Here is a 19,580-nt window from a genome sequence, read left to right on the forward strand (position 1 = left end):
ACGAGTCCCTGAACACTACACCCATCTTCACTACACCCACTATCCCTCAGGTAAGGGTGACCTAAGGAATGCCTTACCCCGTGGATACTCTGGCCATGACCGGTTACGGCGAGTCTGGGATACGAACCTCCCAGCCACATGACGAGCGGATTGCAAGAACGGCGGTTTATTCCGCTCGGCCATCAGAGTGGCCAATTTTATTTATTTTTGTTAGAGTTAGTGGAGTACTTTTGCAGCAGAATCAAAGTTTCTTGGTAGTTTTTAAAATCCTAAGCCTACCTAATGCTTACCTCCATGCTGAACCTATACTTGCCCCTGTTAAGGTCATTTGACTCAGAATAAGTTGAATGTAGTACAGCAATCTATAATGTCGCTTTTTGGTGTTGGATATGAATTGTCCGTGAAATTGAGGTAAAATTCTTGATTTTCGTCAAATCTCCCTCTCACCTTTTTCTCAACCTTTTTCGGGTGGTGTGTGTCTTCCTCAAGTTCGGGTCCTCTACCAGAGGCCTTGGAGTTTGAGGGTTCTGTGCAGTATCGTAGCTGTTCCTAGGACCACACTCTTCTGGACAGAGACCTCAGATGTTGTTCCTGAAATATGCTGGAGCCACTCTCTCAGTTTGGGGGTCACAGTCCCTAGTGCTTCTATTACCACTGGGACTACTGTGGATTTCACCTTCCACATCTGATCTAGTTCTTCCCCCATCCCTTGGCATTTGTCTAGCTTCTCATGCTCTTTCTTCCTGATGTTGCCGTCGCTCGGGTTTGCTACATCGATAGTACTCAAAGTAATGAGCCAAAGTGTAAAAAAAATATATTCACCATTGTAATATTTATTGAACTGGCTGTATTAAAAAAAAGAAAGAGAAAAAATATATATATTATATAACTTTGTTAAAAGAAACACTCAACAGTAGGGAAATTGCTCAACAAATAAGGAGCAAACTAATCCAGTGAGTCAAGTAAATTCTTTGAGACAGTACAAGCCTGTTTCATGCCATAAGCAATCATCAGCTGTCAATAAAGCTAATCAGGAAAGGACATGCCATTTACAACCTCGTCATGCACATCACGTGCACAACGTCCAATGATGAAGGGAGCGGTGTGGCATTCAAAAACACATGATTGCTAACGGTCCGGGGGGGGGGGGGTTGGTATTTGTCTATTGACATGACTTTGTTATAATTACAAAATAGGTGCTTATATCTATGCCTGCAACTGAATTGTAAATTATAAACTGCAAATGAATTGGCCAGCAGTTGCACTTTTGGGGAAATGCTTATGCAAGTATAGACCCTATAATTAAACATTAGAAAAGAGTTATTAGAATAATAAATAAAGCTTGTTACTGTGAATCTACCAATCTATTATTTATATGGTCCTGCACCTTAAAATTCTTAGATATTGTGTATTTAAAAACATTGGAAATACTTTTTCGAGCTAGAAGTAAAAGCCTTCCTGTCTGTATCCAACAATCTTTTAAATTAAGAGAAGGAAACTATAATTTAAGAGGGTTGTGCATTTTTGAAACATGTAAAGTGAGAACCAATGTAAAATACAAATGTGTTTCAGTTTTGGGAGTCAAGCTGAGTTGAAATTGTTTCGCTTGCTGTTGAGTTTCAGAAAATCTTTAAAATGTAAAATAATTAAGGATTACAATTTAGTATACATTTTTCCTTTTTTTCTTCCTTTTGTAATTCTGATATTCTAGGTTAATTTAAGGACTGTATAGGATAGGCAACAGTAAGCCTTGGGCTTCAGCCTATTCCCCTTTTGGTCATTGATTGATTGAGTTGTGTTGTGTGAAATGGACTGATGTAAATATGTATGATGAGGTTTTTCTTTTTTCCTGTCTGTCGCATATGAACACAAATGTTTGACCGAAATCATTCATTCGTTCATTCATTCATTCGTTCATTCAAGTTGCATCCAAAAAAGTAGTGAAATCCATTGAGAATTGGAAAAAAATATTCTATTGTTTTAGTCAACCGTCGGGAGCTACTTCCCGATGTCTTCATCCCAGGCCATGTTGTCAGCACATTATTAAGACTGTTGATGACATGATGGACCAGAGGAAACTCACTAAGTGTGGCTATGCTTCACAAAAATGATTCACCAAAGAAAACCGCAATACAGCAGACTATAATCATAACAGCAAGATCATTTAATTGGGCAAAGAAAAACGCCTCCAATATGATAAAGCATTTATTGCAGTATTGTTTAAACCCAAAAGAAGCCGTGTCTGCAGTCTTACCCGGTCATCATAAAGCCCCAAATACAACAGCCCTAACATTGTTGGTGATTCACCCAGCAACGTACAAACTGTCGATATGCAACCTTTATAAGACAAGATAGGAAATGATGTTCATATTCTGTGTTTCCTGCAGATATGATTTCAGATAACCATATGACCCCTCTGCCAGTTTATCCCCAGAGAGCTCCCGGCAGAGAAACTCCATTCATTGTGTCAACGAAGAGGCAGATGAGCACAGAGGGAATGAATGTCACCAAGCAGTGACAATATTTGTTGTAAAGGAGTTAAATTCCTTCTTAATATCACTCCCTTTATTTAAAAACACATGGCTGATATATTAAGCTGTCCACGGGATATTTATCATGCTATTATTTATGTTAATATTAAATGTAAAAATAGTTTGTATATTGGATGAAAGTGAAATTAGAATTGGAATACTGAAGTGACAGTATCTGGGTGTGGGGATTTGGGTCTAATATTGCAGGGAGATGACCAAGGTCCTACATCTTAAATACTACAATAAAATAAACATCAAATACTAGATTAAAATGATAGTTTTTGCTTCTGAAATGTTTTTTGGTTTCTTCCTCAAACAGTGACTGGTCCTAAGCACCCCCCCCCCAATGCTCCAATTACAGCGGAGCAATCCCAGCCACTATCACTTAAGTCACCCTGAGCACTGTGTGGCCAACCCATCCTTGTCAGTGAGGACACATTAGATCAAAAATAGTCAAAATATGCGCCTGTGAAAATGCTAAAGTGATAACCTATCAAGATTAAGTGGATGACGATGTTTTTTCTAAAAAAAAAAAGTTTTTTAATCAATCTCCAAAACCAAAAGCATATTTGCTAAAATGTCTGCCCGGATGGGTAATTACTATCACCGCCATGTCTCAGTGAGGCTTGTTTACACTTGGCATTTGTGTTAGTTTGTATAAAAGAGAAGAATGATTTAATATTTGACTATTTTTTCCCAACAACATTCTAATTGGCCTGCTCTGTGTCTGGTGCAGGGACAGAACTAGGCATGGAGTAGGCTGCTGCTCCTAGATAGAAATCACATTGTCACTACCCAGTTGATAAAAGGCAATTATGACACTTACCCAACAGTACAAGAGTGTGATACTCAGCGCATTTGCCAATACTAAGGCAAAATGCATCCATCAGAGGAAAATAGTTATTTGACCATTTAAAGTTCACGTAGTCATTCATGGCTCACTTTGACACTTTCTTGTCTCATTACGGTGTACCACTCTGTGTGTTATCTCTCATCCTCTGTCTTTGTCCTGTCTTCTTGTCCTTCTCCCTATTAACTGCATATTTGCTTCCCTGACTAAATCTTTTCTTTCCTTAACCTTGCCGCCTGCCTGTCTCTTTCCCACTAGTCTCTTTGTCTTTGCGGTTTTCTTTTTCTCTGCCTAGGACATCTGTTTCTCTCTCTCTCTCTCTCTCTCTCTCTCTCTCTCTCTCTCTCTCTCTCTCTCTCTCTCTCTCTCTGTAGTGTGTGTGTGTGTGTGAGAAAATCTGTTGCTGTCCTACACTTCTCTCTCTGTCTGCTCGTTCTTGGGGCAGTAATCCACCGGCCGTGCTATACTGTGTATAGCTGTCTAATCCTCTTCCTAAGTGATGGCTGGCTGGCTGGCTCACAGCCACCATCTCCCACACCAACTACCACAGCACTGTGGCTCTGTGGGGGCCCGGCAGGGGTCAAGTGCAACTCAGCCTCACTGACAAATCAAATCAGCAGCCCATTTATGTAGGCTTGAGTGGACTCTTGTCTAAATTTGCCAACTGTTGGCCAGTCATGACACACAAGCGCGCATGCTCATAGACAACATTGAGGAACACAGAATCTCAGCACGGCCTCTCTCCACTTTTGATTGCGTACTCAAGCAAGTCAATCTCTTGAGACCTTATCTTAACATATTTTTGTCTCTCTTTCGAAACGAATAGTCGAGTGTGACAGGGGTTCCCAAACTTTTTCATGACCCACTGATAGAGATGCTTTTTGGCCCGCGACTGACCAAATATTTTGTGTGGTAAAATGAGCAATAAATTTCCATTACCTGTCAAAAAGTCAGATAGTAAGCAACCCTCTTTCTTTTATGTTTATCAATGTAGTATTCTCATTGTCAGTGTTCAGTTATATCCTACTAATGAACAAATGAAACAGAAGGTATATCAACATTAAATGTTATTTTAGTGATATTTGCAATTTTACACTTGCATAAATGCATTTCTGGCGGCACGGTGGTGCAGTGGTTAGCACAGTTGCCTCACAGCAAGAAGGTCTTGGGTTCGAGCCTCTGGGTGGTCCTCTGTGTGGAGTTTGCATGTTCTCCCCATGTCTGCGTGGGTTTCCTTCGGGGGCTCCGGTTTCCTCCCACAGTCCAAAGACATGTAAGTCAGGGGAATCGGCCGTACTAAATTGTCCCTAGGTGTGTGTGTGTGTGTGCGTGCGCGCGCGCGCACGCACGCACACACACACGTGCACGTGCGTGACCTGTGATAGCCTGTTCAGGGTGTCTCCCTGCCTGACATCCAGTGACTGCTAGAAATAGGCTCCAGTATCCCTGCGACCCTGAGAGCAGGATAGGGGGTTCAGATAATGGATGGATAAATGCATTTGTTTGCATTTACTAAAAAGTTTTTTTTGAGACATTGCAGTTGCATGGATATTTTTCTCTGTCTCCAAACAAAATGTCTTTATTATGACATCCTGTGACCCTGGCCCCCTGCTGCCATTATCTTATAATTGAAAACCATCGCAATATGAACTGAGGATAATTTTTCATATTGATTATGGGGTACATAGCTCCAGGGACTGAGATCACAGCCCCTCAGGAATTATGAGGGCCTTTTACATAAATTTGTGATATTATTTGAGCCGGACCTTTTTGTAAGAAAATTAGAAGTTAACTTTTTTTTTTATTTGTTTGTTTTTAGGTGAATTACCCATTGAGACATATCTGTCTGAATGGGTAATTTAGTCTTATTTCAAAGGATTCAATTATTGTGACATAACCAATTTTGAGTGTTGACTTAACCAGGGATCCCTGCTCAACAGCTAAGTGGATGACCAGACTCACTTTTAATAAAGGCAGACAGCACATTTATGGACATTTACCCTGGGACACTGGGTGAAAATTACATGAACTGGCCTATAAAAAGGGGGCTATCTTTCTAGTTTCAAAGGCTTTGCACTGCTGTTTGTCTGTCCCGTCATTTATGATGTTCACAGATAGTTCTTTAGATGATGACTGTCATACCTGTCAGTCCTGTAGTTATAACCTGCTTCTGCATGAATTGGGGATAAATTCATTCTAGCTGTCTCTGTGTGAAAAGCTTTGCCTACTCAAGGTAATCATTATCCATACTCCAGTGCTTCAATGAGCTGTCTTACAACTCTCTCTCTCTGTCTGTCTCCCCCCCCACCCCAACTTCCTTTTCTTCCAGGAATTGTTTGAAATGTCCATAGAACTCTCTCTTCCTTTTCTATCTAAACTCGTAGTATGTTGTTTGTACTTGATGATGAAGTCAGAGGAGCCAAGAGTCAGTTGGATGTTTTGTTTGTGGGATGTCCTGTCTTGTAGTCCTGGCAAAAACAGTAGCAGTATTTGTACAAAGGGGAAAAAATATATGAGGAGCCCAAGGCTCGTTTATTTTTGGTTTCAGAGAAGAGCAGTGTAATAATGATAGGCTTTGCTTTTTGCCTATACTTACTGTCTTGCCTTTCCTGGACGGAATATTAGACAATCTAAATTTGCTAACCACAGTTCAGACTGCAGCCCCTACGTTTGTGCACCTTACCTGCTCTGGTGCCATCATTTTGAGTCCTTTCAATATTTGTCTTAAGACAAGTCTTACACCCTCTCGGTCACACTTTATTCGAAGGGATGTGACTATGACTGACATGACCATCATAACCATGACATGACACTTGTCATAAACATAAAGGAATCTTTATGAATGTTAATGACTGTTATTATTAAGTGTCATTCGGTCAATCATGTCAGAAGTTGACATTGTTTGAGATGTCTTTGTTGTAGCAACCCAAGTGGGACTGAGCCACTCAATTTGATGTATTTCGTGCATCTTTAGCTCGAAAACAGAAGGGGTGTGCATAAGACTGACATGACACCGTTATGTCAGTCTTATGCACACCCCTTCAAATAAAGTGTTACCGACATATGCGTGTCTGTATTTTGTGTCCTTATTTAGTGTGATCTAATTGCACGGCATAGTCCACTAGATTTAGCACCCTAGTCCTTGCCGGTAATGATATGATCTTTTATTGTTGATCAGTGATTCTGAACGTATTCGAAGGCTTTTGCAATGGAAAGTAGCATATGTCTATTCAAGGACATATTTCAGTAGGCACAAACTTACATTGTAACATGCCATCAGCATGGCTTAAATAGTAACAAGTAGCCTATCAGTGGGGTCGTTTTGTCACCACAAGTAACAGCAGTTTTAACTGAACGTGTAGCCAGCCTATAATTTGACATCCATCTTACCGCTTCAGTCTGCTCCTCTTAAATAGCTTTGCTGGCCACTTGAGGATTCTGATGCCCAAACACTGTCGACCCCCCCAATCGTGCGTGCAACTGCCGGCATGAGCTATCCTTCACCAAGACATGAGAGGGACGTTTAGTAGGAAGCACTCGCAATTGACGTAAGGGCACACAGAGGACAACAAATAATGTTACAGAGGTGAGGACATGCCATAGCTAGCTCATAACTGATATATGGACACACAGAAGAAAACAAATAACGTTACAGAAGTAAGGACATGCCAAAGCTAGCTAGTTATATAGGCAGCCTAAATTTACTCTCTCCCACAAGACATTCGCAACATTGACTCTCTTTCAACCTAACCTTCAAATCCAATCTCAGACCTTAGCTTTTCAAACTGGCATGTTCAGTCTGACCCACACTTCATTGAGTGTTGTGCTGATGATGATTTTATACTTATCTGTTGTATTAAACTTTTTATTGTCTACCCTGCTTTGTTTTGGTTTTATGCCATCTGATACAGTGCTGCTTGTTTTTTTGTTTTTTTTTTCTATTTCTCCTGGGTTCTTGAGCTTGTGCTAGAATGAGTATATCGGCCTAAAATAGATTTTAATTAGAGTTGTTATGAAATAAAGCAAACTATTTTATCAACTGACTATTTCATCTCTGGAAACTATCCTGAGTCCATTTCCTGTAACTATAAATGCATTACAATAGTTCGGAATTGTTAAGCTTCAACTCTTTATTTCATTTCACCTTCTTCTCTTAGTCTTCATCTCTTAATATTCTTCTTAATCAACTTATGAATTGCAGTTATAGTTAATAATAATAATAATAATAAATTAAACTTATATAGCGCTTTTCTAATACTCAAAGTCGTTGGTGATTGGTGCTTTCAGGGAATTGTACAAAGTGTCAAGGGTTTCAGTGGTTGTTAAATAACTGACTTCCAGGAGGTTTGTGAGTTGATGTACTAAGAGATTTGATGTGGTTAGTTGTACAAGGCAGATGGTTTGACCTGTTTTTTGTGTGTGCGGGGACGGTTAGGCTTTGTCAAGTGGTGGTTTTCCTAGTTGTTGCAATGGTTCACTTCATAATAAGCACCCATAGCATAGCAGTAAAACCTTGGTTCTTCTCTGTCTCTAGTCTGTTTAGCATTGAACCGAGTGTTTTACCAAGCATGATTTAAATAAGACTGACATGTCCCTTGTGTTTATTTGTTTATTTATTGGGATCCCCATTAGCTGTGCCTTAAAGCATCGCTAGTCTTACTGGGGTCCACATAAAAACAATATATTCAAAAACAAGACAGAGAAAAACAAAACAAACACAAATAGCAAAAACCTACATTAAACTTTACAGTACACATAAGTCATCATCCAACAGCAAAGAGACATAAATAAATCATTCCAATGTACAAACTGTTGAAATCATCCAGGCTATAGAATTCAGTTCGAATCACACCTTACCCTGTCCTCTCTGTGTGTGTGTGTGTGTGTGTGTGTGTGTGTGTGTGTGTGTGTGTGTGTGTGTGTGTGTGATATGTGTACGTATGACCATGTATTTTGTATCCTACAAATATAACATTCCAAGGTGCTTCTTTATTTGCTTTTTAAATATTGATTTCTGTGTCAATTTAGTCATTGGCAGTGGTAACGAATTTCCATGCTTTCATTGATCTGTATTCTGTACGCTTCAGAAAATTAGTGTTTGGCTTAGGAAGTGAAAACCGGCCTTCTGTTGCCTGTCTAGTGGGATATGTATATGATTCGGAATTGTGTTTTAACTGATTGTACTGATATAATGGAGTTTTGTATTGGAAAACCTTCCATATTAAAGATAGAAGTGTAGCATTCATTCTGTCCTCAACTTTTAACCATTGTAGACAGAAGTGCATGCTGTTGATGTTCGTATTGTATGGACATTGGAGATCAAGGCGTGCCGCCTTGTTCTGTACCAACTGGAGTTTGCTTAAATCTTTTTTCATGGCATTCGCCCATATTATTTGGCAATAGTCAAGCTGTGAGAGAACAATAGTGTTTATTACCATTTTAGTCAATTCTGATGTAAGGTATTTTCTGCCTAACCTTACCACTGCCAATGCCTTACCCATTCTGTTTACAACAATGTCAATGTGTTTTGACCAGGACAGCTTATTGTCAAGAATGATGCCCAGGAGCTTAGTTTCCTTTACTTGTTGGATTGGTGTTTTGGTGTTTTCCTCACCGTCTGCCTGTGTTGTAGCCACAGCCCCAGCAGAGTAAAGTGATACATTGTGGAGGAAGTCTCCCAGGCTCTCATTGGCTGTGGAATAGAAACCTGATCTGTGGGTCATTTGGGTGGAGGTGGGGAGGCCTATACTTCATTTCTGACTCATTGGATGGTGTCAGACCATCTATATAACATTCTGTGCGAAAATACTTGGTGAACAAGATGTAATAAGAAAAAGTTCAGTGATCTGCCTTTTATCACAATGTCCACGTCTATGCATGGTCTCTCACCAAGTTGAGGTAAATTTTCATATAATTATGTCACTCAGTCTAATCAGGGCCTAGGGTCTCCCTCAAATAGTTGATCTCTACCTGGACCCAAAAGTGGGTCAGAAGAAGTTCCTACAGGGTTCCAAAGTCAACTTAGATAGGCAGAGTTGAGTGACTTGATTCATTCAGTTGAAATTTAAGCAAAAGGTTAAAATTAGCGGTTTAGCATACAAATTGTTGGAGAGAATCTTTTTTCATGAAGGGGTGGATAAATTCCACCCAAAGTCAGTTTCATTTACTGTAGGTAGCTGTCAGCGAAACCCAGGACTACTTAATACTCAGCAACATTTTGATTAATGAAATATAAATGACTGAGCTTTCTAGAAAAGTTATGGCTGGTTTTTTCTTTTCTTTCTCCCTTTTTAAAGCTTATGCACAGACAGGTTACCCTAGGATGCACATTTTGGTCGAAAACTGCAATTCTTTGAGGTTCTGTGAGGGTTCTACATTCATTTAATTCTTTTGTGTGTATTTCACGTCATATAAATAATATGAACATTTCCCCCCAACTACCCAGCCAGTACATGTTGTGGGAAAAAAATAACTTCTCTTAAACGAAAAGTCCTCACTACAGTAATGCTCAGCTGTGATACCCAAGTCACATAAGACCTTTTAATCAAGATTTTTCCACATGAACAGTTTTAGTAAGAAGTTTAGGGGTAAAAAAAAAAAAGTGTCATCAAAAACATCTGTGATATCAGCTACTACTTAAGAATTTTGTGTTTTTGTTTCCCCTCTGGCAGGTATGCAGTTATCGCTTTTGGCTGTGCCAGCTGTCCTAAGATCACGTGTGGCCGGGAGGGCTGCGGCACAGAGTTCTGCTATCACTGTAAGCAGTTGTGGCACCCCAACCAGACCTGTGACGCTGCACGGCAACAGAGGGCCCAGAGCCTCCGTCTGAGGACGGTGCGCTCCTCCTCACTCAGCTACAGCCAGGAGAGCGGGGCTGCAGGTTGGCTGCCTGAACACATCTAGCATACTTATAAATACACAAACACAAACATGGACTAACCTAATGCTATCCCATACCCACCTCCCTTTTGTTTGTACCCCTCAGCTGATGACATCAAGCCATGTCCTCGTTGTGCTGCTTACATCATCAAGATGAATGATGGAAGCTGTAACCACATGACATGTGCTGTCTGTGGCTGTGAATTCTGCTGGCTGTGCATGAAAGAGATCTCTGACCTGCACTACCTGAGGTTAGTATGTTAACACATAAAGTTGTTAATCTATTCACATGGGCAGAGGTGTGTGAATGGCTTCTGTTACTACTTGGGGTAACACATACACACAGGAGTACACAATTTGGCTTCATCCTACTCTTATGGTTAATGTTTTAGGTTAGCTAAAAATCTAAATTTGTAGATTGGCTAATCATTTTCTCTCAGTGACATAGTGCAATCTTGACCTTTTTTTCAACTGGTTATGGACCCAAATTGGGTGGCGTGCCTTTGGTGGTGAGCCCCCACATGACTATTGAATACCACTGTCTTTGGTAGGTGTCAGATGTTACAACATTTTTTCGAAATCTTTTTCACAAGAGCTAATAAAGGTTTGAGACCCCTTCAGACTAAATGGTGCAATCCACGGTCTCTCTTTTCTGATCATCTATGTAGAGTGGTCGCTGTATACAACAACATGCAAACTTTGAATGACCAAAACATCATTAGTGTATGTCTGTGAATGTTCTCATTCATCCAGGTCATGGTTATCTAAAGGAGTTGAATCAAGTGCAACTGGACTTGGTATATATCCGTGAAGACGTTTCGCCTCTCATCCAAGAGGCTTCCTCAGTTCGTGCCTTTCTGACTAGACCAAGCTAGTCTGACTAGCTGGTGATGAGACTCAGAATTTATCCTCTAGGAGTCGTTGTCAGAGCTATTGATATGTGTGGCTCTTTGTGATCCGATGTTTACCGATCATTAGTGTATGCTTCGTATACAACAATAAAAGAAGAATGCCACTTTGTCATTGTACAGTTACAGCAAAATTGTTTTCTCCATTTAACCTATCCTACTGTATAGGAGCCCTGTGATGGCCTGGCGGCCTGTCCAGGGTGTCTCCCCGCCTGCCGCCCAATGACTGCTGGGATAGGCTCCAGCATCCCCACGACCCTGAGAGCAAGATGAGTGGTTCAGATGATGGATGGATATTGTATAGGAGCAGTGGGCAGCTGCAGCTATGGTGCAGCTGCCCGACTCAGTTCTTTTTCCTATTGCCTTGGTCAAGGGCACAGGCAGGAGTATTAACCCTAACATCTTGCGTGTCTTTTTTTTATGGTGGGTGGAAACCAGAGCACCCAGAGGAAACCCACACAGACACGGAGAGAACATGCAACCTCCATACAGAGAGGACCTGGGAGAGCCTGTGGTTCAAACCCAGGACCTTCTTGCTATAAGGCAACAGTGCTTGCCCCCTCCCTTGTTGGACGTTGCTACTCTTCAGGGAGTAGAGCAGTCATTCAGCAATTGGAAGGTTGCTGATTTGAGCCCAGCTCCTCCTCACCTCATGTCAGAGTGTCCTTGAGCAGACATTGAGTCCCTAACTGCTCCCTGGGAGCAGCTTTTGATGCTTTGCTGGCAGCCTCTGCCGTCGTTGTGTGAATGTGTTGTGTGAATGAGGGGCATTACCAGTAAAGCGCTTTGAGTGTGCTGTTGAGTAGAAAAGCACTATATAAATGCTGTCTATTTATCATTTTCCATTTACAGTCCGTCAGGCTGTACATTCTGGGGGAAGAAGCCATGGAGCAGGAAGAAGAAAATCCTCTGGCAACTGGGCACGTTGGTTGGTGCCCCAGTTGGCATTGCACTCATCGCTGGTATAGCCATTCCTGCCATGATTATTGGCATCCCTGTGTATGTGGGGAGGAAGGTGAGACTCGTGCTCTGTAAATGTTTAGACCTAAGAAGATACACAAGACCAGCTCTGACTAAAATTAATATTGATTATTGATCCATTTGGCCTTCAATATGTAGGTCTCCTGTACACAGTGTGTTTTGGCTGTCATGTTAACTCTCATGTTAGCTAGGGCTACAGTCAGACCATAAGCCTTAGCGTTCAATTCAGATTTATTGCTCAGATTTGACTGTTCACATTATTTTTTTGGGGGGTCCCCCCTTTTCTCCCCAATTGTATCCGGCCAATTACCCTACTCCTGAGCTGTCCCAGTCACTGCTCCACTCCCTCTGCCCATCCCAGGAGGGCTGCAGACTACCACGTCTCCTCCGATACACGTGGAGTTGCCAGCCGCTTCTTTTCACCTGGAGTTTTGCCAGGTGAACATAGCACATGGGAGGATTACACTATTCCCCCAAGTTCCCCCTCCCCCCCCGAACAGCGACCAGGACACACACTCACATCCAGTTTCCTACCCATAGACATGGCCAGTTGTGTCTGTAGGATGCCTGACCAAACCGGCGGTAACACTGGGATTCGAACCGGCGAGCCCCGTGTTGGTAGGCAATGGAATAGACTGCCATGCTACCCGAACGTCCCACATTATTTTTTGAATGTGGCCAATATCATATTCCAGTGTGAACTGGTCATGGTCCTGAACTGACCCTCATGTGCAAAAGATGGCGTCTGTCGTTGAGCACTCCGAAGACTGACAGAGTGGTGTCGGGAGCCATTGGTGACAAGGGGATGGATTCGCCCCTTCGTTGCTTTCCAGGCTTGATCCCATACAAAACTCCCAGAACCATAAACTTAAATGTGGTGTGGGTCGTCTCACCCTGACATCCCCACCGTCAGTTAGGTACCTCCAGATACCTGATTTGCCTTTCTCCTCCGGGGAGGAGGCAGGAGCTTAAAGCCTCTCCACGCTGCAGCCCTAACGGGGGCGCCCGAGGGTTTTGATTTACCCCCAAACCATTTCAAACCAGTGAAACTTTTTTTTTACCCCCCCCCCCCCTTTTCTTCCATTTGTATCCAGCCAATTGCCCTACTCTTCCGAGCTGTCCCGGACACTGCTCCATTCCCTTTACCAATCCAGGGAGGGCTGCAGACTACCATTATGTCTCCTCCGAAACATGTGGAGTCACCAGTTGCTTTTTTTCACCTGACAGTGAGGAGTTTCACCAGGGAGACGTAGCACGTTGGAAGATCACGCTGTTCCCCCCCAGTTCCCCCTCCCCCCTGAACAGGTGCCCCGACCGACCAGAGGAGGCACTAGTTCAGTGACCAGGATGCTTACCCACATCCAGCCTCTTACCCACAGACATGGCCAATTGTGTCTGTAGGGACTCCCAACCAAGCCGGAGGTAACACAGGGATTTGATCCGGCAATCCCCATGTTGGTAGGCAACGGAATAGGTTGCCACGTTACCGAACGCCCAAACCAGTGAAGCTTTTGTTCAGATGAATACTCTGAAACCTCAAAACAAACAAAGAGTACAGTGTTTCAATCTAGAGCAGGGGTTCCCAACGTTTTTTAGCTCATGACCCCACTTTGAAGTCACAAAACTCTAGTGACCCCAGACATTCTAAAATTACGCTAGAATTTATTTGTTGTAAGAAAATGTTCATTTTAGACCACATTTAGGCTCTACCCATGACAATTCTGTATATTTATTATGTGTTTTATGTATTATGATTGGTGTCTCTTTTTGTGATCAATTTTTTTTTTTTATTAGTTGTGTACTCTTTCCCCCAACACAAGACAATACAATCACAATACAAAAACAACGGAAAACTACTACTACTTTCGGCTGCTCCTGTTAGGGGTTGCCACAGTGGATCATCCATTTCCATTTCTTCCTGTCCTCAGCATTGTCCTCTGTCACACCAGCCACCTGCATGTCCCCCCCTCCCCACATCCATAAACTTCCTCTTTGGCCTTCCTCTTTTCCTCTTCCCTGGCAGCTCCAAAAACAACAACAAAAAACAAACAAAAACAACGGGGAAAAAAACATACAAAAAATTATATATACATACATACAGACAGACATACTCAGACTGCTCAGATCCCCCCTCCCCACAGGACCCATGATTGGTGTCTCTCGCCCATTTAATGGGACAGTTGAGCTTGCACATCTTGCTGCAGCCTTTCAAAGTTTGGTGGTGTAGTAGACAGAGCGCATCTCATCTCTACAGTTACATCCAGTCCCAAACGGTACTTTGACTTCATGCACACAAGAGCACTAAATCCGGCTTCACACAAATATGTGCTTCCAAAAGGAACCAACAGTTTTAAAGCACACTGAGATCTCAGGGTACTCTTCACTTGCTCCAAACCAGAATTCCTCCATCGCCGCTCGTGAATGCAGTCACTGTTGCGTTCTATCACATGTCAGATCAATTGGATGTTCAACAGCGGTGGCAGGTAGGTCCACTGAGCCTGCATCACAGTGGAATGGGTCCCTCACCCAGTCAAACTTTGACATACCCAAGTCTGGAAAGTAAGTGGAAAAGTGCTCTTCTAGGTATTTCAGGTGCTCGCACATCATCTTTGTGGAGCACTGGTCATTGATGCTGTTGTCTGTTAGAAATTTGCTCAGCTGGGGGAAAGGGGTGAAGTTTGCTTTTGAAAGGCTTTCTCTCTCGAATGTGAGTTTCCCCCGAATCCATCAAAACGGTCACTCATCTGCATGATATTCTTGTTTTTCCCCTGCATGCTTCTGTTCAGTTGATTAAGTTTTCCAAAGATGTCCGTTACATATGCAAAAAGGCACATTTTTTGCTGGTCACACAGAAAGTCGACAAAATCTTGTTTTTTTTCACATCCATGAAAAACACCAACAGTTCATTTCTCAACTTGAAAAATCACTTCAGCACCCTAACCTTCGACAACCACCGTGCTTCTGTGTGAAAGAGCAAATTGTCATGTTCAGAGCCCATATCAGCGCATAGTTTTGCAAATAGATGCGCACACAGTGGATGTGGTTTGATGTTGTTGACCATGGCTACAACCTGCTGCAATATATCCGCGATGGGCACACTCAGTTCCTTAGATGCCAGATGCTCACGATGAATCATGCAATGATTCCATACTACAGAGGGGGCCAGTTCCATGATTAACATACATAGGCCTGCTCGCCACCCTGTCATAGATGGAACCCTGTCTGTACAAAATCCTACAATACGCTCCCATGGAATGTTGTTTGTCTCCATATAGTTGTGGAGAACATCGTACATTGCCTTAGCAGTCTCTTGCTCAGGAAGAGGGAGACAATACAAAATATCCTCGTGCATAGCATTCTCCTGCATATAACGAACAAATGTCAAAGCATGGGCATTTTTTAATTCTGTGCTGACATCCATTTGTAGAACGTAGGCTGGGGAATTTCATAGTCGTTCTGTAACATGCTCTTGGTCATTAGCGATTGCATCTATCCTTCTTTTCACTGTTATCAGACAATTGTATTGTCTTCAGTTTTTGCGCTTCTCACTCCCCACAAATCGTTTTTACTATTTCAATGGCAGCTGGCAATATCAAAGTCTCAGCAATTGTATGTGGCTTCATAGCCTTTGCAACAAGATAGCTCACCTCAAAAGATGTTTTCAAGGCTCGCTCACTGACAGTCATTGCCTTTCTGAAGTACATTCACTGCTTATTCAGCTTAGCATATGTCTTTTCAAAGAAAGATTTTGGTTTGCCTATATATTCTTTATGCATTGTCTCAAAATGTCTCTTGAGCTTGTTGGGTTTCATGCTGTCCGTAGACAGGACGTTACCACACAGCAGACATTGTGGCCTTTCCTCGTTTTGTTCAGTTATGCGAGTAAATCCAAACTGAAGGAAGGTTTCATCATATTTTCTCTTTCTTTTTGATGTCAGTTTCTCCGTTTCACTTGAAGATGTGGAGGGCACAGGTGGGCAAAGAAATATTTCCATTTTCTGTCGCTCTGATTTGCTTGCAAACTTCACTCACTATTTGTCTGAGCGTGGGAATCTGCACGTAGGTCACGTGATTGCGTGAATCAAGATATGCCAAGAATTCGATTTTTATGAGGGGAAGTGAGTTGTTTTAAACCGTGTGTGGTATTTTTATTATTATAATAATTATTATTTGTATTGATTAATTACTAGAAATTTCAGGTGACCCCATTTCAATTCCATGTGACCCCAAGGTTGGGAACCTGCAATCTAGAGTGACATAAAATTCGCATGAATTCCAATATGACTGTTCAGACTGAGGTTTTGCATTGCACAAAAACAGACCTGTATCGGATTTAGGACCACATATGGAAGTAGCCCGAAACTGATTCGCAAAGATCATATTTGGGCCAGATTTGTGTGTTCACACTACTTTGAAAAAATCTGATCTGTGTCACTTCTAGGTTAAAAAAAAAAATCAGATTTGGGCCACTTTTGCCTCCAGTCTGAACATAGCCTAGGTGTCACTCTTTAAGATCTGAGTCATAATTTAGGTCTTTAGTGTTTCATGCAGGAGTCTCCACTACGTCTCAGCTACTTCTCTGTTGTCAGGTTTTTATCCTAATACACTTTAAAACCAGGGTGATGTGGTTTAAATAAGGAGATGCATTCATATTTAAAAAGTTCATCAAATTGCTTTAAATTATTTGACAAACTTTTGGGAAGCTGATAATGTTTCAGTTTAAAATATGGTCATGACAAGTCTCTGGTTTATCACTGTTACCTGTACAGGAAGCAAACACACAGCAATGCTGATTGGCTAGAGAAAAAACATGTAGTCAGTGGTATTGAATCATGTTTGTGCATACTGCGGTGGATCAAACAGCTGTTCCTAGTTCCCATTTCTCAGTAGATCATTCTGTGCATGCACGTTTATGTGTGTGTTATATCATGTCACTGATCTGTCACCTAGGCCTGTTTAAAGGTAGAACGAATAGGATTTGTTGGTTGCGGTTTGTAAACACAACATTCAAAGTTGGCCCCTCCTCCCCAGCTCAACGTCACCAGAAGTACACGCCCCCTGATTGCAGTAGCCAGAACACATCCCAGTGTACAGGCCAACTCTGCGTCGCTCTTCATCCCCATCCTCTCCTTCAGTGCTCACCAGTGGGTGAAAGTCAGGCCCAGATTCACTCTCGTTTTGGAATGAGCTTTGTCCGCTTGATGTTTCCCCTCGCTATATTTTCATCTTTTCGGCGCTGTGTCCTCCATTGTTGCAGCTTCCTCTAGGATGCGTGCTTATGATCTCGATCTGGCACCTGGTCACTACGTTTTTATAGAATCCAGCTTGCCCAAAGAAGCATCCAGAATCAGGAATCAGGAACACTTTAAACAAAATATCGGTTTCCCCCAGCCCACAGCAGTGCAACACAAAGACCAAAAACACAGATCCAAAAACTGCAAGAATACATATATCCAAACTAACACATATATCCAAACTAAACAAAAAAATCACTGTCCAAGGGAACGAGCACCATCCAGGATGACTGTCGGAACTGCCGGTCTACACGTGTCTACACACGTGTCTACATAGCAAAATAAGAAAATATAGGCAGATGACAGGGTCTCTGCAGATAAAGACACCACACACGTCTATTGGGTCATAAGTGATGATTGGGAGGGATTATTTTTCTATGAGTCTACATTGATTTTTAGGAAAGTCCTACTCGTTCTACCTTTAATAAAATATTGACAGTAGATCAATGAAATGAAAATGCTTCGAAGTTACTGAATTCCCCTCTAGAGTCTGCCAAGATGTAACCATCACCAGCAACTGCTTTTCTTCTCTGGAAAAAGGTCCCCCCCCCACATGTGTTCAGAGGCAGTGTCTGAGTTATTAGCCAAGTACATTTGGATTTAGAAGGAGTTTGACTTGGTGAGTTTCTCTCCAAATTAGAAGGTAATTCTTCAAAAAATAAATCATGGTTGGATCTCTGCAGACAAGACTAATGACAACAAACTAAGCAAAAATGAGCTATGTGAGCCTCATACTTAAGCAGCTGTGCTTGACACCGTCTTCATTGCTGATTTTATCAGTATGGCTAATATGAATGATCTGAGCCTTAATCACCTGCATGCAGTAATTCTAACTCATGCCAGAGAGTCAAGTTTTTATTGCAAGTTTTTATTGCAACCGAACACTTAAACCAGGTCATTTCAGTGACTTGTTACCCCCTCTCTGGTGAGAGACATGGGACTCAGTGATATCAGCTGGTGGAGGGTTTAGTAGGAACAAAAGCCTCATGGCTTTTCATGATACAAAGTTGGGCACCATCCAGCTGGTAAAGGTGTGTTTCCGTGACTCACAGTACTGCAATGCAATCGAACCCTCCCTGTTTCTTTTCCCTCTTCGCTGTATACCGAGTAATAAGCAAAAATGCTATAAAATGTGTTTTAAAGTAACTGCTATTGCTGTCTTATTTGTTGGTTTCTTTGAAATTTCGGGATATAGATAGATAGATAGATAGATAATTTTATTAGCCACACGACCAAGGCCAGTGAAATTTGTTTTTGGTGCACTTTACACTCTGCAGCTCAATACATACATGGATAACAACAGACACTCCACATATTATCATGAACAATATAGTTACACAATAACAGAAATAAACATATCAGGCGTAACAGGTGAATGGTGGTATTTATGCCAATGGCGTGTGAGGAAGGGAATACAGGGAGGAATTCAGAGTCCTCATGGCTAGGGGAAAAAAACTGTTTGTGAAGCGTTTAGTCTTAGTGGACAGTGACCTGTAGCGCCTCCTGAGGGAAGGAGCTGGAAGAGGTGATGAGCAGGATGTGAGGGGTCAGAGGTGATCTTCCCTGCTCGCTTTACAGTCCGGTTAGTATGTGGAGATTCAACTGAGGGGAGTGGGTTGCCTATGATTTTGGATGTCTTGTTGACAATCAGCTGCAGTTTTTTCCATGTTTGACTGTCCGTGCCACCATACCATACTGTAATAGAAGATGTTATGATGGATTCGATGCTGAGTAAAACAGACGAGAAGTTGCTGTTTGATCCGGTATTTTTTAAGCTGCCTAAGAAAGTAAAGTCGTTGAGCTTTTGCAAAGATGTGTTCAGTGTTAGTTTTCCACTTCAGGTTATTGCTGATGTATGTTAAGATGTCAATGGGAAATCACCACTAGTAAAATAAAATGTAAATTATTTTGCTTTTCTTGCCAGTTTGTTGACTTGACTTTTTATCAGATGGCTGATTGTCATTTATATGTCTGTTCCAAAAGTTTAGGTGGCTGTTAAAAGTTGTTTTAGGTGCTGTGACAATTGACCTTTCGCAAAGTACCGCCCCAGAACGGTGCTTGTCCAATCCTACCTTAGCAACGGGTCCGTCAAGCTTTCAAACACAACAAAATGCTGAAACGGTGTGCCTATGGGATC

General features: G+C 41.9%; 1 protein-coding gene across 1 annotated transcript in view; it reads left to right on the plus strand.

Annotated features, from left to right (window-relative positions):
- LOC130117525 (E3 ubiquitin-protein ligase RNF19A-like) overlaps positions 1-19,580 on the plus strand; it is a 93,872-nt gene that overhangs the window by 68,942 nt on the left and 5,350 nt on the right. Inside the window, exons 3-5 of the mRNA XM_056285618.1 lie at positions 10,053-10,261; positions 10,367-10,511; positions 12,021-12,183. Of these exons, the coding sequence (XP_056141593.1) occupies positions 10,053-10,261; positions 10,367-10,511; positions 12,021-12,183 (517 nt within the window). The remainder of the gene's footprint in view (positions 1-10,052; positions 10,262-10,366; positions 10,512-12,020; positions 12,184-19,580) is intronic.

The sequence above is a fragment of the Lampris incognitus genome, chromosome 9 (assembly GCF_029633865.1).
Source record: "Lampris incognitus isolate fLamInc1 chromosome 9, fLamInc1.hap2, whole genome shotgun sequence".
In the NCBI taxonomy this organism is placed as follows: domain Eukaryota; kingdom Metazoa; phylum Chordata; class Actinopteri; order Lampriformes; family Lampridae; genus Lampris; species Lampris incognitus.